Here is a 23,507-nt window from a genome sequence, read left to right as displayed (position 1 = left end):
ACTGGGCATCCTTTTCAAATGGGGTCTTACCTTGAAAATTTAATTTCAGGGCAAGACCTCGACCTCGCGCGTGCGGACTCGGCCCCCACTGGGGACTACATTCTTACCCCTTGGTGGGACTACATTCTTACCCCTTGGTGGGACTACATTCTTACCCCTTGGTGGGACTACATTCTTACCCCTTGGTGGGACTACATTCTTACCCCTTGGTGGGACTACATTCTTACCCCTTGGTGGGACTACATTCTTACCCCTTGGTGGGACTACATTCTTACCCCTTGGTGGGGCTACATTCTTACCCCTTGGTGGGACTACATTCTTACCCCTTGGTGGGACTACATTCTTACCCCTTGGTGGGGCTACATTCTAACCCCTTGGTGGGGCTACATTCTAACCCCTTGGTGGGACTACATTCTTACCCCTTGGTGGGGCTACATTCTTACCCCTTGGTGGGGCTACATTCTTACCCCTTGGTGGGGCTACATTCTACCCCTTGGTGGGACTACATTCTTACCCCTTGGTGGGGCTACATTCTAACCCCTTGGTGGGGCTACATTCTAACCCCTTGGTGGGACTACATTCTTACCCCTTGGTGGGGCTACATTCTTACCCCTTGGTGGGGCTACATTCTTACCCCTTGGTGGGGCTACATTCTTACCCCTTGGTGGGACTACATTCTTACCCCTTGGTGGGGCTACATTCTTACCCCTTGGTGGGGCTACATTCTTACCCCTTGGTGGGACTACATTCTTACCCCTTGGTGGGACTACATTCTTACCCCTTGGTGGGGCTACATTCTTACCCCTTGGTGGGGCTACATTCTACCCCTTGGTGGGACTACATTCTTACCCCTTGGTGGGGCTACATTCTAACCCCTTGGTGGGGCTACATTCTAACCCCTTGGTGGGACTACATTCTTACCCCTTGGTGGGGCTACATTCTTACCCCTTGGTGGGGCTACATTCTTACCCCTTGGTGGGGCTACATTCTTACCCCTTGGTGGGACTACATTCTTACCCCTTGGTGGGGCTACATTCTTACCCCTTGGTGGGGCTACATTCTTACCCCTTGGTGGGGCTACATTCTTACCCCTTGGTGGGGCTACATTCTTACCCCTTGGTGGGACTACATTCTTACCCCTTGGTGGGACTACATTCTTACCCCTTGGTGGGGCTACATTCTTACCCCTTGGTGGGACTACATTCTATACCCCTTGGTGGGACTACATTCTTACCCCTTGGTGGGACTACATTCTTACCCCTTGGTGGGGTTACATTCTTACCCCTTGGTGGGGCTACATTCTTACCCCTTGGTGGGACTACATTCTTACCCCTTGGTGGGGTTACATTCTTACCCCTTGGTGGGGCTACATTCTTACCCCTTGGTGGGGCTACATTCTTACCCCTTGGTGGGACTACATTCTATACCCCTTGGTGGGACTACATTCTTACCCCTTGGTGGGACTACATTCTTACCCCTTGGTGGGGTTACATTCTTACCCCTTGGTGGGGCTACATTCTTACCCCTTGGTGGGGCTACATTCTTACCCCTTGGTGGGGCTACATTCTTACCCCTTGGTGGGGCTACATTCTTACCCCTTGGTGGGGCTACATTCTTACCCCTTGGTGGGACTACATTCTTACCCCTTGGTGGGACTACATTCTTACCCCTTGGTGGGACTACATTCTTACCCCTTGGTGGGGCTACATTCTTACCCCTTGGTGGGACTACATTCTTACCCCTTGGTGGGGCTACATTCTATACCCCTTGGTGGGACTACATTCTTACCCCTTGGTGGGACTACATTCTTACCCCTTGGTGGGGCTACATTCTAACCCCTTGGTGGGGCTACATTCTTACCCCTTGGTGGGACTACATTCTTACCCCTTGGTGGGACTACATTCTATACCCCTTGGTGGGGCTACATTCTTACCCCTTGGTGGGGCTACATTCTTACCCCTTGGTGGGGCTACATTCTACCCCTTGGTGGGACTACATTCTTACCCCTTGGTGGGGCTACATTCTAACCCCTTGGTGGGGCTACATTCTAACCCCTTGGTGGGACTACATTCTTACCCCTTGGTGGGGCTACATTCTTACCCCTTGGTGGGGCTACATTCTTACCCCTTGGTGGGGCTACATTCTTACCCCTTGGTGGGACTACATTCTTACCCCTTGGTGGGGCTACATTCTTACCCCTTGGTGGGGCTACATTCTTACCCCTTGGTGGGACTACATTCTTACCCCTTGGTGGGACTACATTCTTACCCCTTGGTGGGGCTACATTCTTACCCCTTGGTGGGGCTACATTCTACCCCTTGGTGGGACTACATTCTTACCCCTTGGTGGGGCTACATTCTAACCCCTTGGTGGGGCTACATTCTAACCCCTTGGTGGGACTACATTCTTACCCCTTGGTGGGGCTACATTCTTACCCCTTGGTGGGGCTACATTCTTACCCCTTGGTGGGGCTACATTCTTACCCCTTGGTGGGACTACATTCTTACCCCTTGGTGGGGCTACATTCTTACCCCTTGGTGGGGCTACATTCTTACCCCTTGGTGGGGCTACATTCTTACCCCTTGGTGGGGCTACATTCTTACCCCTTGGTGGGACTACATTCTTACCCCTTGGTGGGACTACATTCTTACCCCTTGGTGGGGCTACATTCTTACCCCTTGGTGGGACTACATTCTATACCCCTTGGTGGGACTACATTCTTACCCCTTGGTGGGACTACATTCTTACCCCTTGGTGGGGTTACATTCTTACCCCTTGGTGGGGCTACATTCTTACCCCTTGGTGGGACTACATTCTTACCCCTTGGTGGGGTTACATTCTTACCCCTTGGTGGGGCTACATTCTTACCCCTTGGTGGGGCTACATTCTTACCCCTTGGTGGGACTACATTCTATACCCCTTGGTGGGACTACATTCTTACCCCTTGGTGGGACTACATTCTTACCCCTTGGTGGGGTTACATTCTTACCCCTTGGTGGGGCTACATTCTTACCCCTTGGTGGGGCTACATTCTTACCCCTTGGTGGGGCTACATTCTTACCCCTTGGTGGGGCTACATTCTTACCCCTTGGTGGGGCTACATTCTTACCCCTTGGTGGGACTACATTCTTACCCCTTGGTGGGACTACATTCTTACCCCTTGGTGGGACTACATTCTTACCCCTTGGTGGGGCTACATTCTTACCCCTTGGTGGGACTACATTCTTACCCCTTGGTGGGGCTACATTCTATACCCCTTGGTGGGACTACATTCTTACCCCTTGGTGGGACTACATTCTTACCCCTTGGTGGGGCTACATTCTTACCCCTTGGTGGGGCTACATTCTTACCCCTTGGTGGGACTACATTCTTACCCCTTGGTGGGACTACATTCTATACCCCTTGGTGGGACTACATTCTTACCCCTTGGTGGGACTACATTCTTACCCCTTGGTGGGGCTACATTCTTACCCCTTGGTGGGGTTACATTCTTACCCCTTGGTGGGGCTACATTCTTACCCCTTGGTGGGGCTACATTCTTACCCCTTGGTGGGACTACATTCTTACCCCTTGGTGGGACTACATTCTATACCCCTTGGTGGGACTACATTCTTACCCCTTGGTGGGGCTACATTCTTACCCCTTGGTGGGACTACATTCTTACCCCTTGGTCGGGCTACATTCGCTGCCCTTGCAGGAGCCCGAGTTGCTGCTGCTGCTCAGAGAGGTGTTTCCAGCGGGATCTCTGCTACCGGGCGCCGCGGCTGCTGAACGCCTGTGTAGCCAAAGTAGGAGGAGCAAATATTCATCATGACTGTCTCAGCAAACAAGGAGACATTAATTACATGGCAGGGGATGAATGGTCTCTATGCACACACGCCATTTTGGAAAGAACTTTCCAAAACGTCATCAAACCGCGTCTCATTATCCCATTCTGTCGGGTGGATTTGCCCGTATGACTTCAAAATGATCAGAAACGTGGATTAAACAATGAAAACGTAACTCGGGCAACTCGCGAACCGCAGTGAAGCTGTTCTACAATACTAATTAACTCGGGCAAGGCAAGTCGGGTTTAGAAGTCAAAGTGTTAATTAATTAGTATCATTGGTAACACATGTGATGGAAGGATAGCGAAGCAGCGTGGAAGTAGAAAGAGTTATTCTGTGTGCATAAAGCCCATTCTAGCAACAGCATGGTCATCCCAGTCATATACAAAACCACACACGACAGTACAGTACAGTACAGTACAGTACAGTACAGTACAGTACAGTACAGTACAGTACAGTACAGTACAGTACAGTACAAAGGGTACGTCGGTCCGGTACACTAGCATGCCACCAGAACATAGGAAGACAACCAAGTAGACATAGACAAACACAACACAGAGTGGCACTCCGCAGATACAGTAGTAGAGCGAGAGTGTTCAGAATCCAATCTATAAAAAAAGGGAATTCTGCGCTCAGCGATGATGAGACAAACATCAACACAAGATTATGACGTGAATGCTGTGAAAATGGTGCCGCAGAAAACAATTGCTCAAATTGTTAAAAATATAACAGATAACTTGCATTTGTTCACAGCAAAGAAAACTAACTTGACATTAGGGATTAGGAATGTCCCGATACTGTATCGGTATCGGGAAAAGTATCGGATCGGCCTTTGTTTGTCATATCGGGTCATATCGGTATCGGGGAATATGCCAGTCTAACCACCGATCCGACACAGGGGTAAGGGTAAATAAAATGGGGGGACATGTGGAGTTTGCTTTGGAGTTGCCCCAAACTGCAAGTGCACATTTGAGTCAGGAGTCTGCTATAAACACAACACGAGATATAGCTATAAACACAACACGAGATATAGCTATAAACACAACATGAGATATAGCTATAAACACAACACGAGATATAGCTATAAACACAACTTAAGATCACGACACTGGTATTCGGTATCGGCTAACACGGAAATTGAGGTATCGGATCGGAAGCGAAAAATATATCGGGACATCCCTAGTTGACATCAATCAAAAAGAAAGAGATGTATCCCATGTCCATCCAGACACCATCCAACCACAAGGCACAGTATTAGTCATGGAACATTAAATGGTGGTGGAGTGAAGGTTCACAAGGACTTATGGAGGCTCAAAGGGTCTCAGCATTCAGACCAGACCCTGCATGCTTTTAGGGATTCAACGTCAAAACAGGGAGACAAAATGAGTGATATATATGTGACCAGATTTGACTGAGAGACTGCCATCGCAGTGAGTTAATAGCACAGGCAGACTCTTCACATACATACTAGAGCATGTCTGAAAAAAGTGTCAGAGCCAAATGTCAAATGCCCAAACATGTAGCTATAGGTGTAATGTTAGAGACCACAGAAGACATGTAAATATGAAATAAATGCTTAAAGATTGTAGCTAGGTGTAATAGAGACCACAGAAGTGAACCTTTCAAGCCTGTTTTCTCAACTCGCTGTTTCTCTGCAAGACATTACTCCATAAGCCATATCTCCAAAACTGGTGGGTCAAACTGAACAACCAATATGTCAATTTGAAGCTATGATTCCCTGCTTTCATATGACATAAAAAATAAAAAAAATCCAATGGCAGTCTCTCAGTCAAATTTGGTCACATATTATATAAAAGGAATTCTGACAGACGACAGACCGAGAACGAGAAGGGGTCGAGGGCGAGTGTGTCGTCGAGCGACTGATGTGCCTCTCCGGCGACCTGTAGCTTTTAGTCGGGGACTTGTTGGACGTGTAGCTTTTAGTCGGAGACTTGGTCGCCGCGTAGCTTTTGGTCGGCCTCATGGAAACCATGCAGCCCGTCTCCATGGGAACGTAGTCTAGTTCTATGAACCTGCAGTAGTCAAACCTGGCAACCGGGCAACAAAACAACACAGGATGTTACATCACAGGACGTGGCTGTCTGCATGCACCTGGCCAACATGGCGTGCGTGACGGGTATATACCGGAGAACTCGCCGGTTTACCAAAGTCGCCGCGTTGAACATTCTTCATCAAAGTCTTCGTCGCTATGCTAACGTGCTGTCTTCATCAGTGTAGTATAGTCAAAACCTCACAGATGTTGTAGTTAATTTCCAAAGTGATCAAATTATTTTGTGTGATTAAATGATGGACCCTCTCAGAGTTAAATTAACATTGATTTTACAATATAAATCGGTGTCCCAGAGATAGAAATGCCATTAACCCATTCTGACCGGGCACCCATTTTGGTGTCAGCATCATGTTATGCTTTAGCTATTTAAAAATAGCAGATCTACAAGCTCATATCGCGCCACCGAGTGGCACGATACGAGCTTGTAGGTCTGCTATTTTTTGAAAAATCGAAGAAACGACTGACATTTTTAGAATCTGATCTCAGGTCAGAATGGGTTCATCAGACCAGTGTGTGTCCGGCGGAAACCTCGTATGAATCTGATCTCAGGTCAGAATGGGTTAAATTGGGGGTCCGTCCGTAGCCTAATAGGCATGTCAAACTGGGGGGGTCCTTGAATTTTAACGGGTTGAGAATCACTGCTAGAGCCGTAAAAACCTTCTCTTATGGGGGTCCCTGAATCACTGCTAGAGCCGTAAACATCTTCTCTTATGGGGGGTCCCTGAATCACTGCTAGAGCCGTAAACATCTTCTCTTATGGGGGTCCCTGAATCACTGCTAGAGCCGTAAAAACCTTCTCTAATGAGGGTCCCTGAATCACTGCTAGAGCCGTAAAAACCTTCTCTTATGAGGGCCCCTGAATCACTGCTAGAGCCGTAAACATCTTCTCTTATGAGGGCCCCTGAATCACTGCTAGAGCCGTAAACATCTTCTCTTATGGGGGTCCCTGAATCACTGCTAGAGCCGTAAAAACCTTCTCTAATGGGGGTCCCTGAATCACTGCTAGAGCCGTAAACATCTTCTCTTATGGGGGTCCCTGAATCACTGCTAGAGCCGTAAAAACCTTCTCTTATGAGGGTCCCTGAATCACTGCTAGAGCCGTAAAAACCTTCTCTTATGAGGGTCCCTGAATCACTGCTAGAGCCGTAAAAACCTTCTCTTATGAGGGTCCCTGAATCACTGCTAGAGCCGTAAAAACCTTCTCTAATGGGGGCCCCTGAATCACTGCTAGAGCCGTAAAGATCTTCTCTTATGGGGGTCCCTGAATCACTGCTAGAGCCGTAAAAACCTTCTCTAATGGGGGCCCCTGAATCACTGCTAGAGCCGTAAACATCTTCTCTTATGGGGGTCCCTGAATCACTGCTAGAGCCGTAAAGATCTTCTCTTATGGGGGTCCCTGAATCACTGCTAGAGCCGTAAAAACCTTCTCTTATGGGGGTCCCTGAATCACTGCTAGAGCCGTAAACATCTTCTCTTATGGGGGTCCCTGAATCACTGCTAGAGCCGTAAACATCTTCTCTTATGGGGGTCCCTGAATCACTGCTAGAGCCGTAAAACTCTTCTCTTATGGGGGTCCCTGAATCACTGCTAGAGCCGTAAAACATCTTCTCTTATGGGGGTCCCTGAATCACTGCTAGAGCCGTAAAAACCTTCTCTTATGGGGGTCCCTGAATCACTGCTAGAGCCGTAAACATCTTCTCTTATGGGGGTCCCTGAATCACTGCTAGAGCCGTAAACATCTTCTCTTATGGGGGTCCCTGAATCACTGCTAGAGCCGTAAACATCTTCTCTTATGGGGGTCCCTGAATCACTGCTAGAGCCGTAAAAACCTTCTCTAATGGGGGTCCCTGAATCACTGCTAGAGCCGTAAAAACCTTCTCTAATGGGGGTCCCTGAATCACTGCTAGAGCCGTAAACATCTTCTCTTATGGGGGTCCCTGAATCACTGCTAGAGCCGTAAACATCTTCTCTTATGGGGGTCCCTGAATCACTGCTAGAGCCGTAAACATCTTCTCTAATGGGGGTCCCTGAATCACTGCTAGAGCCGTAAACATCTTCTCTTATGGGGGTCCCTGAATCACTGCTAGAGCCGTAAACATCTTCTCTTATGGGGGTCCCTGAATCACTGCTAGAGCCGTAAAAACCTTCTCTTATGGGGGTCCCTGAATCACTGCTAGAGCCGTAAAACTCTTCTCTTATGGGGGTCCCTGAATCACTGCTAGAGCCGTAAAACTCTTCTCTTATGGGGGTCCCTGAATCACTGCTAGAGCCGTAAAAACCTTCTCTTATGGGGGTCCCTGAATCACTGCTAGAGCCGTAAAACTCTTCTCTTATGGGGGTCCCTGAATCACTGCTAGAGCCGTAAAACTCTTCTCTTATGGGGGTCCCTGGCATTTCTCTTCAAATGGGGGTCCCTGGCATATCTCTTCAAATGGGGGTCCCTGGCATTTCTCTTCAAATGGGGGTCCCTGGCATTTCTCTTCAAATGGGGGTCCCTGGCATTTCTCTTCAAATGGGGGTCCCTGGCATATCTCTTCAAATGGGGGTCCCTGGCATTTCTCTTCAAATGGGGGTCCCTGGCATATCTCTTCAAATGGGGGTCCCTGGCATTTCTCTTCAAATGGGGGTCCCTGGCATATCTCTTCAAATGGGGGTCCCTGGCATATCTCTTCAAATGGGGGTCCCTGGCATATCTCTTCAAATGGGGGTCCCTGGCATATCTCTTCAAATGGGGGTCCCTGGCATATCTCTTCAAATGGGGGTCCCTGGCATATCTCTTCAAATGGGGGTCCCTGGCATATCTCTTCAAATGAGGGTCCCTGGCATATCTCTTCAAATGAGGGTCCCTGAATCACTGCTAGAGCCGTAACAATATTCTCTAATGAGGGTCCCTGGCATGTCTCTTCAAATGGGGGTCCACGGGGCTAATTGGTGTCAATTCTGGGGGTCCTTGACATGAAAAGGCTTGGGAACCACCGCATGGGCGGAGCTTGAGGGGGTTCAGGGGGTGGCAAACCCCTGGCAATTTTTATTTTATTTTATTTTTTTAACTTAACTTCTGACTGTAGTTTGTAATCATCTCTCTTATCATGATATGATGACTCGCTGTATGGCTGTAGTGCATGCAGTGTATGTGTGTGAGCTGCTGTACTACCTAAATAACTCATTTTTAGGGGTTATAGGGCATTGTAAAAACGCTAAAATAGTCGTGCGCGCGGGTGTCGTTGGCCAAGCAGTCGCACCCCCAGGCGTCAAGTTCAAACTCCGCCTATGGAAACACCTCTGTAGCCTCCATGGTTGGGCTGCGCGGGGCCGCTGTATGGTCCTTTTCTGCTTCATAAGCGGAAGCTGCCTGATTTCCATTCAATGTGGAATAATATGGTTATTTGCTAAACTCGACCGGCAACATGTCTGCTACAACCTGAGTATTAATCTGTATTATTATTATTATTACTACACATATCACCCGTAATCAGACACTGGAAACATTGATTTTCCCACGATACATTCTGCACTGAGGAGCCTAATGTCAGCTTGAATGAAATATAAAAATTATCCTGGATTTACTCAATACGGATTCATGTGAAACAAAATCAATGTAAGCCTTTTATACTGTGTTAACCCATTCTGACCGGGCACCCATTTTGGTGTCGGCATCATGTTATGCTTTAGCTGTTTAAAAATAGCAGATCTACAAGCTCATATCGCGCCACCGAGTGGCGCGATACGAGCTTGTAGGTCTGCTATTTTTGAAAAAATCGAAGAACGACTGACATTTTTAGAATCTGATCTCAGGTCAGAATGGGTTCATCAGACCAGTGTGTGTCCGGCGGAAACCTCGTATGAATCTGATCTCAGGTCAGAATGGGTTAATATACAACTACAGTATCGGCTGTGCTGTAGCAGTGTAGCCCATATATTTTATACCAGCTCTGGGCAGTTTCCTTATACATTATATTGATCATCCGTTAACAAGAATCTCCAGTTTTCCACCCGACAATATCGACAATATCTAATGTGCTGTTGTTGTTGTTTTGTCAAATAAATGTACTGTCTGGTTCTAGTGGCGTTGCACTGTACCATGTCAGCGGATACCGGCGAACTCGCCGGTTTACCAAGTCACCGCAGCAAAGGTTATTCATCAAAGTCTTCGTCGTTATGCTAACGTGCCGTCTTCATCAGTGCAGTATAGTCAAACCTCACAGATGTTATTGTAGTTAATTTCCAAAGTGATACAATTATTCTGTGCAATTAAATGGTCAGCCGATCATTTAATTGCACAGATTAATTTGAGATGATGATGATAAAAAGGTGAGTATGTGAATACCAATGATAGTAAAAACTAAAATCGTGGTGAGTTGGTAAACTGGCGAGTTCTCTGGATATACCGTGTCAGCTCACAATGGGAACCACATCATTAAGACCTCAGAGATGACACAATGCTATAGAAACTGTACATAGATATGCTAATTATGAATGTAGAAAAGACATGGAAAAAATCATAGGATACAGTTTTTAACTAAAATCAGTGTACTGCTGAATTAACTCAATAACACAGCTTACTGTATAGTACAATTTCTCAATTATTAATCAGATAGGGAAGGGGTTCTGTGATGGGCAACTTATATCAAGAAATGTTCCTGTGTAAGGTCAATAAAAAATAACGCCAATTATAGGTTTAAAACCATTTTGAGCCTGTATAGGCTCAGGCTATTGTTTGTTGTATGACTCAGTAATTTAAACCATTCTGACCGGGCACCCATTTTGGTGTTAGCATCATGTCATGCTTTATCTATTGAAAAATAGCAGATCTACAAGCTCATATCGCGCCACCGAGTGGCGCGATACGAGCTTGTAGGTCTGCCATTTTTGAAAAATCGAAGAACGACTGACATTTTTAGAATCTGATCTCAGGTCAGAATGGGTTCATCAGACCAGTGTGTGTCCAGTGGAAAACCTCGTATGAATCTGATCTCAGGTCAGAATGGGTTAAAGCTTAAATAGTGTGATTGTGTTGCCCAGTCACGGGCCTCCGAGGTGTGAGGCAGGGAGTCGGGGACGAAGCAGGGTCAGCGTGGACAGCCAGAAGGGGAGCGGATGTCAGTGACATTTTGGAGCGTTGTGTTTGTAAGAACAAACAGAAGCGAGACAGAACCACCATAAGCGCAAAAACAAGCAGAGAAAAGCGTCATGACGACGCCAGGCCCAGGTAATGATTCCAAATGCATTTTCCTCATGACATTTCAAAACGTTTTATTTTATTTAAAGACCTTTTAAGCGTCGTACAAAGCCAACTCGAGTCGTGACAACAGTGCTGTGGTGTGGTGCAGTGTCTGGTGCTGTGCTGTGGTGCAGTGTCTGGTGCTGTGCTGTGGTGCAGTGTCTGGTGCTGTGGTGTGGTGCAGTGTCTGGTGCTGTGGTGTGGTGCAGTGTCTGGTGCTGTGGTGTGGTGCAGTGTCTGGTGCTGTGGTGTGGTGCAGTGTCTGGTGCTGTGCTGTGGTGCAGTGTCTGGTGCTGTGCTGTGGTGCAGTGTCTGGTGCTGTGGTGTGGTGCAGTGTCTGGTGCTGTGCTGTGGTGCAGTGTCTGGTGCTGTGGTGTGGTGCAGTGTCTGGTGCTGTGCTGTGGTGCAGTGTCTGGTGCTGTGCTGTGGTGCAGTGTCTGGTGCTGTGCTGTGGTGCAGTGTCTGGTGCTGTGCTGTGGTGCAGTGTCTGGTGCTGTGCTGTGGTGCAGTGTCTGGTGCTGTGGTGTGGTGCAGTGTCTGGTGAAGCAGGTGGTGACAGGTGGGGGTAATATTCCACACAGGGACGCAGTGTTAAATGCAATGTGAAAGTGGGTGGAAGACAAAGTCTACGGTAAAGGTCCTCTGCACACTGGCTGCGTTTTTCGGATTTTAAGCGGCGTTTCTCCATCGGGTTTTCCGAAAAACGCGTCCAGTGCATGTGCAACAACTAGTGTCTAAAGATGCAGGGCTGTATACGTTTCCATTGAGAGAGACACACACAGCAGAAAATAACAAGATACTATTAACCCATTCTGACCGGGCACCCATTTTGGTGTTGGCATCATGTTATGCTTTAGCTCTTGAAAAATAGCAGATCTACAAGCTCATATCGCGCCACCGAGTGGCGCGATACGAGCTTGTAGGTCTGCTATTTTTGAAAAAATCGAAGAACGACTGACATTTTTAGAATCTGATCTCAGGTCAGAATGGGTTCATCAGACCAGTGTGTGTCCGGCGGAAACCTCGTATGAATCTGATCTCAGGTCAGAATGGGTTAAGTCTGACTTTCTGCTGTGAATTGCATGTCAAATTCAAAGACCATGTCTCACCAGCAGTCTATTGTGGAGCTATAGTTACACTTCAACTCATTCTAGGCGTTCAAATCACTGGAGGTGCCAGAGCTCTACGTGAGTCACTGTGTTCTAAAACCTCCACAGAACAAATCACTGGAGGTGCCAGAGCTCTACGTGAGTCACTGTGTTCTAAAACCTCCACAGAACAATGGGGGGCTGCCCTAAAGGTTCGACCTCCCGTTATTAGTTCGACCGGATTAAGGCTGGTGAGGGATGCGTTGCTCCCGTGCTTGCGGTTATGTTTGGGGTTAGAGTTAGAGATAGGGTCAGTAATGGTCGATCTAACGGGAAGTCGAACCAATGACATGTTACCGAACGATCACAGAGGCGCCTCTGCGGTGCATGTCGCCGATAATCACAAAGCCCAGATGGTGTTCCCAAATTGCCCCTGTGAGAGGGAGGATGACTGAGTTAAGCAGTCACACCTGGCCTGAGCAGGGGGGCAGTCAGCCAGATATTTCGTGAAGCCTCATTGAAATCGGTAGTTCATATAATGGCCTGTTGTGGCGCTGGACTGGACCCAAAAAGCCCCATAGCTCCATAGAGGCCCATGTATTTTGGCCCAACTTCACCTAGACTGTATTACCTTAATAAACATGGTCATGAATACTTTCTGCTTCCAGTCACTAGTTTAAAGTCTCATTTCTAATGTCATAATATTCTTTTTGGAAAATTATGGTCCCATTTATTTAAAAAAATTACCATAAAGTCGCGCATGTTCTGAGGGGCGTGGCTACCGTTACAGTCTATGATCGGGATTCCCCTCCCACTCGAGTCAAAATAAAAACCAACGGAGAAGAAGGGGGAAGTCCCGCCTCGTTGTCTGGGCCAGCCAATGGCCAGCTGGTCCAAAAGGGAGCCAGCCAATGGCCAGCTGGTCCAAAACGGATCTAGAAAGATGGCGACTTACAGTGCATTAGAATGCAAGGGATGTCAGGCTTCATTTTACGTTCATGTTAGACCCGGGGAACGCTTTGTCCATATTTTTTACAGTCTATGGGCCTGAGTCAAACTAGAACTGGACTCAGAGCTGGGTGTGGCTGCGCACCTGTTGTGCATCATGGACTTGATCAAAGGCACAACAGGATAAATCAGTCACCTCCACAAACACTGAGGAGAGATAGCCTCTGTCCGGACAGTGGAGAGATCGCCTCTCCTGTGTAAGGTGATATTATTGTGTATAATTCCCTGCACATGAAGGAATACATCTACAAACTTAAGGAAGCTGCCCTGTGTTGTGTCCTTCCTTGCCCTGGGTAGTGACTAGTCTGTCACAGCCCCAACAGAGCCTTCTGTAGTAGCTACAGCTAGCTGGCAGGTAGGAGGTGGCTATAGGGAGATGACGGAACCCGTGTTCTGTAGTAGCTAGCTAGCTAGCTGGCAGGTAGTGAGGAGGTAGCTATAGGGAGATGACGGAACCCGTGTTCTGTAGTAGCTAGCTAGCTAGCTGGCAGGTAGTGAGGAGGTAGCTATAGGGAGATGACGGAACCCGTGTTCTGTAGTAGCTAGCTAGCTAGCTAGCTGGCAGGTAGTTAGGAGGTAGCTATAGGGAGATGACGGAACCCGTGTTCTGTAGTAGCTAGCTAGCTAGCTAGCTGGCAGGTAGTTAGGAGGTGGCTATAGGGAGATGACGGAACCCGTGTTCTGTAGTAGCTAGCTAGCTAGCTAGCTAGCTGGCAGGTAGTTAGGAGGTAGCTATAGGGAGATGACGGAACCCGTGTTCTGTAGTAGCTAGCTAGCTAGCTGGCAGGTAGTTAGGAGGTGGCTATAGGGAGATGACGGAACCCGTGTTCTGTAGTAGCTAGCTAGCTAGCTAGCTGGCAGGTAGGTAGGAGGTGGCTATAGGGAGATGACGGAACCCGTGTTCTGTAGTAGCTACAGCTAGCTGGCAGGTAGGAGGTGGCTATAGGGAGATGACGGAACCCGTGTTCTGTAGTAGCTAGCTAGCTAGCTGGCAGGTAGGAGGTAGCTATAGGGAGATGACGGAACCCGTGTTCTGTAGTAGCTACAGCTAGCTGGCAGGTAGTTAGGAGGTAGCTATAGGGAGATGACGGAACGCCTGCACTTAACCCATTCTGACCGGGCACCCATTTTGGTGTCAGCATCATGTTATGCTTTAGCTATTTAAAAATAGCAGATCTACAAGCTCATATCGCGCCACCGAGTGGCGCGATACGAGCTTGTAGGTCTGCTATTTTTGAAAAATCGAAGAACGACTGACATTTTTTAGAATCTGATCTCTGGTCAGAATGGGTTGATCAGACCAGTGTGTGTCCAGTGGAAAACTCGTATGAATCTGATCTCAGGTCAGAATGGGTTAAAGATGTGTACATTGTGAATTTGTGACACATGCAGGATGTTGTGACTAGTCACAGTTGTGCCTCTGGCTTGCGGTGAGAACAGCCGTTCTGACGACTGTTATTGGGGAGACCAACAGGAACAGCACAGTTCACAAATTTGAGTTAAATAAGTGATAGATGAGTTCCGATTCGTCCCTGTGGATAAGGCAGCATGTCACAACGTATGAGTCCTGGCCTTCCCTCCCATGCAATAAGCATTAAAGGAGAAATTTCGGACTAGTAGGCTTTCTTACCTTTATTTGTAGTTGTTACGTCCCCACAAAAGAGGTGTTATTTTGTGCAAAAACTCAGCATTGGCTATGTCCCCTAATATAAGCCCTCAATGGGGCGTTGGGTTTTTGTGCTATTTCGCTTATTTCCATCGAAAATAAGTATAGTAAAGTGTGCCGCTTGGGATACTATTTACATTATGAAGAGAGGAGGCCCCATTGAGGGCTTAGTGTAGGGGAAATAGCCAATAATGAGTTTTTGCACAAAATAACACCTGGACCTCTTTGGTGGAGACGTAACAACTACACATAAAGGTAAGAAAGCCTTCTAGCATGGAATTCTCCTTTAAATGTTGCTGCTGCTGTCAGCCAAGTGCGTCTCCATGGTGGGTCTTGCATTACCGTAATTTCCGGACTATAAGGCGCACCTGAATATAAGCCGCACCAGCCAAATTTAGGGAAAATCCCGTATACAAGCCGCACCGGACTATAAGCCGCAGGTGGCCCCCTAGTGGCCGTTACGTTAGCTCAGAGCCTTAGATGGCTCTGCGTTAGCTGTAAAAATCCATAGATTAGCCGCACCGTTGTATAAGCCGCAGGGTTCAAATCATGGGTAAAAAGCCGCAGCTTATAGTCCGGAAATGACGGTAGTTCATGCTGGAGCTACAGCTACGTGACGGTTGCATCATGCTGCTCTCTGGGAGAAGTTGTGTCTCACGCTGGGAGAACGGCCATGGAACTGGCCCTGGAGTTTTCCGTGGCGGCGTCTGCAGCCTGCATCCCCTCCGATGCCGCCGTGGGCACCAGAATGGCCCCCGATGCCCCGGTGGGCACCAGAATGGCCCCCGATGCCCCGGTGGGCACCAGAATGGCCCCCGATGCCCCGGTGGGCACCAGAATGGCCCCCGATGCCCCGGTGGGCACCAGAATGGCCCCCGATGCCGCGGTGGGCACAGGGATGGGCGCGGAGGAGGAGGAGGAGGAGGAGGAGGACGCCAGCATTTGCTGCAAACGGCGTTTGGGCTGCAGCGCCTTGAGAGGGTTGAATCTGAGGAAGGAGATGGAAAGACCACATGCCACCGTGCATGATGGAATCCCAGAGGACATTCTGCAACAGTAGTTCCCTGTTGTTGTTTGTGTACCTATATCTACCTCATGTAATGGCTGTAAAGCCCTTTTAAAAACACCTTGAAGTTGATTTGCTTAGATTATTTACAGCCCTAACCCTAACCCTAACCCTAACCCCGTTACATTTGGCTTGCTGACTTGATTACACTTAAGGAAACAACTGAGAAACATGTAGCTGGCAGTTTATGATGCCGCCAGAATGGGGGCTGTAAAACCTCAATATTATAGGCCAACAGTGGCGTGCACAGATAGACACTAGGGGATGCTAGAGCACCCCCTGCCCTTTTGGCAATTTTGCTCTTAATTTGTGTGTGGACCATGCGGTGACATTGATCAAATCTTGTTAAAAAAAACGCTTCTACTATATTATTTAGGCCCCCCACAATCTAAAGCTATGTGTTTCTATGTCAGTGGTTCTTCGATTAAAAAGAAAATAGTAGACCTACAAGCTCGTAGCGCGCCACTCGGTGGCGCGCTATGAGCTTGTAGATCTGCTATTTTTCAATAGCTAAAGCACCAAAATGGGTTCCCGCACCAAAATGCGCTGCACAAGGTGCCCTTTTTTTCACTTGAGCACCTGCCCCTCTAAATGTCTGTGCACGCCATTGTAGGCCAACTAGTACTACTACTTACTGTATAGGTTATACTTCTAATTTAATCTGTGAAGAATAAAGAAGTGCAACCAGAACTCATCAGTACACGTGAATGAATAGACAATAGACATAGAGGGGGGGGGGGGGGGGGGACTGCCTTATAAAATGCTGATACAATTTTCACTGCAGAGGGAGAGGAAGGGTGGGGTTAGCAAGGGAGGCAGAGAGAGAGAGAGAGAGAGAGAGAGAGAGAGAGAGAGAGAGAGAGAGAGAGAGAGAGAGAGAGAGAGAGAGAAGGTGAGAGTAAGATAATTGGAAGTAGTAAACTGGTGCTCCTAATGCAGTGTTGTGCGTCTCAGGAGCCCTGGATGAATGTTAGAAACTAGAGAATAAGGGGTTAACACTGTGGGATAATAATAATAATAATAAGGGGTTAACACTATGGCAGGTAAATAAAATGTTGGGTCATGTGGAGTTTGCTCTTGAGTTGCCCAAACTGCAAGTGCACATTTGAGTGAGGAGTCTGCTTAAACAACACAAGATAAAATAAGTATTTATTATTATTATTATTATTATTATTAGTATAAATATTCTCTGCTATCGGTATTCGGTATCGGTTAACACAGAAATTGTGGTATCGGGATCGGATCAGGCCAACGATATGTCGAACCAAAGTATGCCTCCCCTTGGCGTTATGTGCTCTGTGGTGATTTTGATGTGGGTGTTTAAGGGACGAATATCCTTCGGGACAATAAAGATGATGATTATTATCATTAGCATGTTGGCAGTGCAGAAAAATGGCCTTAACTACCTGTGCGAGGCCGACGCAGACCTCCGGTTAGCTGGAGCAGGGGCAGACATGGGGCCAGCAGGCAGACGGACAGACGTTTATATGTTCTGATGTCCTGCCTTCCTCCTCCTCCTCCTCCTCCTCCTCCTCTTCCTCCTCTCTGTCACCGTCTGTGGCTTCAGCTCCTCAACGACAGCCCAGCCTGAGGTCAACAGACACAATAAATGATCAGTCATTCAGTCAGTATATTTATGCGCAAGGCGAAGCATGTCTATGTCAGTTGCTGCTCAAACTTTTTCATGTCAAGAACCTTGAACCCCCCCCCCCCCCCCCCCCCCCCCGAAGCAAAGATTTGAGTTAAAGAGCTTGCAGTAGATCTTCTATTTTTCATTAGCTACAGTATAACATAATGCTTAAACAAAACGGATTAACAACAATTTGGATTTTTTTTAGTTAACTAAAAAAGACAAGAAAAAAAATGGCTTTCCAAAAAAACTAAAAATGAGAAGAGGAAGGCCATTCCACAGCCCTGTACTGAGAGGACATTTTGGCCAAATGTTGTTTGCCGGTGCGGCACTTGGCAGTCTCCTGGAGTTGTTGCTCTGGTACTGATTCCCCTATCGGGCTTTCTTTTAATGAATTCACTTGTGGCAGATGTGGATGGCTCAGCACACTGCACGGTGCTGAGTCAAGTTCACACTCACAAGACTTCACAAGACCTGAACTCACCCTCTCACACCACCCTGAAGACCTGAACTCACCCTCTGACACCACCCTGAAGACCTGAACTCACCCTCTGACACCACCTCACAAGACCTGAACTCACCCTCTGACACCACCTCACAAGACCTGAACTCACCCTCTCACACCACCCTGAAGACCTGAACTCACCCTCTGACACCACCCTGAAGACCTGAACTCACCCTCTGACACCACCTCACAAGACCTGAACTCACCCTCTGACACCACCCTGAAGACCTGAACTCACCCTCTGACACCACCCTGAAGACCTGAACTCACCCTCTGACACCACCTCACAAGACCTGAACTCACCCTCTGACACCACCTCACAAGACCTGAACTCACCCTCTCACACCACCCTGAAGACCTGAACTCACCCTCTGACACCACCCTGAAGACCTGAACTCACCCTCTGACACCACCTCACAAGACCTGAACTCACCCTCTGACACCACCCTGAAGACCTGAACTCACCCTCTGACACCACCTCACAAGACCTGAACTCACCCTCTCACACCACCCTGAAGACCTGAACTCACCCTCTGACACCACCCTGAAGACCTGAACTCACCCTCTGACACCACCTCACAAGACCTGAACTCACCCTCTGACACCACCTCACAAGACCTGAACTCACCCTCTCACACCACCCTGAAGACCTGAACTCACCCTCTGACACCACCCTGAAGACCTGAACTCACCCTCTGACACCACCTCACAAGACCTGAACTCACCCTCTGACACCACCCTGAAGACCTGAACTCACCCTCTGACACCACCTCACAAGACCTGAACTCACCCTCTGACACCACCCTGAAGACCTGAACTCACCCTCTGACACCACCTCACAAGACCTGAACTCACCCTCTGACACCACCCTGAAGACCTGAACTCACCCTCTGACACCACCCTGAAGACCTGAACTCACCCTCTCACACCACCTCTCAACTGTCTGGGATGACAAGACACTCACAGTCATCTGCATTAGTAGTTATTTGTGTATACATTATGTATGGCACTGAATGTGTGTATGTAATTACGGTATGCATGCATAATAATATATCACACATATTATATTATCATACCATGTGCACGATGAGTATGCCTCATGTGGGTGTGTGTGTGTGTGTGTGTGTGTGTGTGTGTGTGTGTGTGTGTGTGTGCGTGCGCGTGTAAGTACGTGAGTTAATATAACTTAATAATGGCTTTCTGAAGTGCTCCACAACCACATCAAGTCACATAATAAATATAAAACAGAGCTAAATAAATACAAGACAACTGAATTACAGACTGCCACAAAACATTGGGAAATGTGTCTACTGTCATCTGTGGGTCATCTGAGGCTGCCGTTGATTCCACAGTGTCTACACTAGGTCATCTGAGTACAAAACTCTGACGCTGGCCATTCAAAGCAACCAAAGGTACGGCAAGTCTGATCGCACCTTACAAACCCTCTGATCGCACCTTACAAACCCTCCCGGGACGCCAGGACAACGCACATGCCTGGACAAATATACTGCAAACAAACTACACAACTAAGTAAGAAAGGGACGCCAGGACAACACACATGCCTGGACAAATATACTGCAAACAAACTACACAACTAAGTAAGAAAGGGACACCAGGACAACACACATGCCTGGACAAATATACTGCAAACTACACAACTAAGTATGAAAGGGACACCAGGACAACACACATGCCTGGACAAATATACTGCAAACAAACTACACAACTAAGTAAGAAAGGGACGCCAGGACAACGCACATGCCTGGACAAATAGACTGCAAACAAACTACACAACTAAGTAAGAAAGGGACGCCAGGACAACACACATGCCTGGACAAATATACTGCAAACTACACAACTAAGTAAGAAAGGGACACCAGGACAACGCACATGCCTAGACAAATATACTGCAAACTACACAACTAAGTAAGAAAGGGACACCAGGACAACGCACATGCCTGGACAAATATACTGCAAACAAACTACACAACTAAGTAAGAAAGGGACGCCAGGACAACACACATGCCTGGACAAATATACTGCAAACTACACAACTAAGTAAGAAAGGGACACCAGGACAACACGCATGCCTGGACAAATATACTGCAAACTACACAACTAAGTATGAAAGGGACACCAGGACAACGCACATGCCTGGACAAATATACTGCAAACAAACTACACAACTAAGTATGAAAGGGACACCAGGACAACACACATGCCTGGACAAATATACTGCAAACTACACAACTAAGTAAGAAAGGGACGCCAGGACAACGCACATGCCTGGACAAATATACTGCAAACAAACTACACAACTAAGTAAGAAAGGGACACCAGGACAACGCACATGCCTGGACAAATATACTGCAAACAAACTACACAACTAAGTAAGAAAGGGACACCAGGACAACGCACATGCCTGGACAAATATACTGCAAACAAACTACACAACTAAGTAAGAAAGGGACACCAGGACAACGCACATGCCTGGACAAATATACTGCAAACAAACTACACAACTAAGTAAGAAAGGGACGCCAGGACAACGCACATGCCTGGACAAATATACTGCAAACAAACTACACAACTAAGTAAGAAAGGGACGCCAGGACAACGCACATGCCTGGACAAATATACTGCAAACTACACAACTAAGTAAGAAAGGGACACCAGGACAACACACATGCCTGGACAAATATACTGCAAACAAACTACACAACTAAGTAAGAAAGGGACGCCAGGACAACACACATGCCTGGACAAATATACTGCAAACAAACTACACAACTAAGTAAGAAAGGGACGCCAGGACAACACACATGCCTGGACAAATATACTGCAAACAAACTACACAACTAAGTAAGAAAGGGACACCAGGACAACGCACATGCCTGGACAAATATACTGCAAACAAACTACACAACTAAGTAAGAAAGGGACGCCAGGACAACGCACATGCCTGGACAAATATACTGCAAACAAACTACACAACTAAGTAAGAAAGGGACACCAGGACAACGCACATGCCTGGACAAATATACTGCAAACTACACAACTAAGTATGAAAGGGACACCAGGACAACACACATGCCTGGACAAATATACTGCAAACTACACAACTAAGTATGAAAGGGACACCAGGACAACGCACATGCCTGGACAAATATACTGCAAACAAACTACACAACTAAGTATGAAAGGGACGCCAGGACAACGCACATGCCTGGACAAATATACTGCAAACAAACTACACAACTAAGTAAGAAAGGGACGCCAGGACAACGCACATGCCTAGACAAATATACTGCAAACTACACAACTAAGTAAGAAAGGGACACCAGGACAACGCACATGCCTGGACAAATATACTGCAAACTACACAACTAAGTAAGAAAGGGACACCAGGACAACGCACATGCCTAGACAAATATACTGCAAACTACACAACTAAGTAAGAAAGGGACACCAGGACAACACACATGCCTGGACAAATATACTGCAAACAAACTACACAACTAAGTAAGAAAGGGACGCCAGGACAACGCACATGCCTGGACAAATATACTGCAAACAAACTACACAACTAAGTAAGAAAGGGACACCAGGACAACACACATGCCTGGACAAATATACTGCAAACTACACAACTAAGTAAGAAAGGGACGCCAGGACAACGCACATGCCTGGACAAATATACTGCAAACAAACTACACAACTAAGTAAGAAAGGGACACCAGGACAACGCACATGCCTGGACAAATATACTGCAAACTACACAACTAAGTAAGAAAGGGACGCCAGGACAACGCACATGCCTGGACAAATATACTGCAAACAAACTACACAACTAAGTAAGAAAGGGACACCAGGACAACGCACATGCCTAGACAAATATACTGCAAACTACACAACTAAGTAAGAAAGGGACACCAGGACAACACGCATGCCTGGACAAATATACTGCAAACAAACTACACAACTAAGTAAGAAAGGGACGCCAGGACAACGCACATGTCTGGACAAATATACTGCAAACTACACAACTAAGTAAGAAAGGGACACCAGGACAACGCACATGCCTGGACAAATATACTGCAAACAAACTACACAACTAAGTAAGAAAGGGACACCAGGACAACACACATGCCTGGACAAATATACTGCAAACTACACAACTAAGTAAGAAAGGGACACCAGGACAACGCACATGCCTGGACAAATATACTGCAAACAAACTACACAACTAAGTATGAAAGGGACACCAGGACAACGCACATGCCTGGACAAATATACTGCAAACAAACTACACAACTAAGTAAGAAAGGGACACCAGGACAACGCACATGCCTGGACAAATATACTGCAAACAAACTACACAACTAAGTATGAAAGGGACACCAGGACAACACACATGCCTGGACAAATATACTGCAAACAAACTACACAACTAAGTAAGAAAGGGACGCCAGGACAACGCACATGCCTGGACAAATATACTGCAAACTACACAACTAAGTAAGAAAGGGGCACCAGGACAACGCACATGCCTGGACAAATATACTGCAAACAAACTACACAACTAAGTATGAAAGGGACACCAGGACAACACACATGCCTGGACAAATATACTGCAAACAAACTACACAACTAAGTAAGAAAGGGACGCCAGGACAACGCACATGCCTGGACAAATATACTGCAAACTACACAACTAAGTAAGAAAGGGGCACCAGGACAACGCACATGCCTGGACAAATATACTGCAAACTACACAACTAAGTAAGAAAGGGACACCAGGACAACGCACATGCCTGGACAAATATACTGCAAACAAACTACACAACTAAGTAAGAAAGGGACACCAGGACAACGCACATGCCTGGACAAATATACTGCAAACAAACTACACAACTAAGTATGAAAGGGACACCAGGACAACGCACATGCCTGGACAAATATACTGCAAACAAACTACACAACTAAGTAAGAAAGGGACACCAGGACAACGCACATGCCTGGACAAATATACTGCAAACAAACTACACAACTAAGTAAGAAAGGGACACCAGGACAACACACATGCCTGGACAAATATACTGCAAACAAACTACACAACTAAGTATGAAAGGGACACCAGGACAACGCACATGCCTGGACAAATATACTGCAAACAAACTACACAACTAAGTAAGAAAGGGACACCAGGACAACGCACATGCCTGGACAAATATACTGCAAACAAACTACACAACTAAGTAAGAAAGGGACACCAGGACAACACACATGCCTGGACAAATATACTGCAAACAAACTACACAACTAAGTAAGAAAGGGACGCCAGGACAACGCACATGCCTGGACAAATATACTGCAAACTACACAACTAAGTAAGAAAGGGACACCAGGACAACACACATGCCTG

At 47.1% G+C, this 23,507-nt stretch overlaps 2 protein-coding genes across 2 annotated transcripts in view; both read right to left on the bottom strand.

The window, feature by feature from the left end:
* snphb (syntaphilin b) overlaps positions 1-17,403 on the bottom strand; it is a gene marked incomplete at both ends in the record, with an annotated part of 21,854 nt that extends 4,451 nt beyond the window's left edge. The window contains 3 exons of the mRNA XM_083769904.1: positions 3,665-3,775; positions 5,759-5,875; positions 17,354-17,403. Coding sequence (XP_083626030.1) covers positions 3,665-3,775; positions 5,759-5,875; positions 17,354-17,403 — 278 coding nt within the window. The remainder of the gene's footprint in view (positions 1-3,664; positions 3,776-5,758; positions 5,876-17,353) is intronic.
* LOC310862308 (peptidyl-prolyl cis-trans isomerase FKBP1A-like) overlaps positions 15,092-23,507 on the bottom strand; it is a 189,500-nt gene continuing 181,084 nt past the window's right edge. The window contains exon 6 of the transcript XR_014569550.1: positions 15,092-15,124. The gene's annotated coding sequence lies outside the window, so the exon portion shown is untranslated. The remainder of the gene's footprint in view (positions 15,125-23,507) is intronic.

Source organism: Protomyctophum parallelum (genome assembly GCF_964188405.1).
Source record: "Protomyctophum parallelum genome assembly, chromosome: 7".
Lineage (NCBI taxonomy): Eukaryota > Metazoa > Chordata > Actinopteri > Myctophiformes > Myctophidae > Protomyctophum > Protomyctophum parallelum.
The sequence above is the reverse complement of the archived record's forward strand: the minus strand, read 5'-3'. Positions and strand labels throughout refer to the sequence as shown.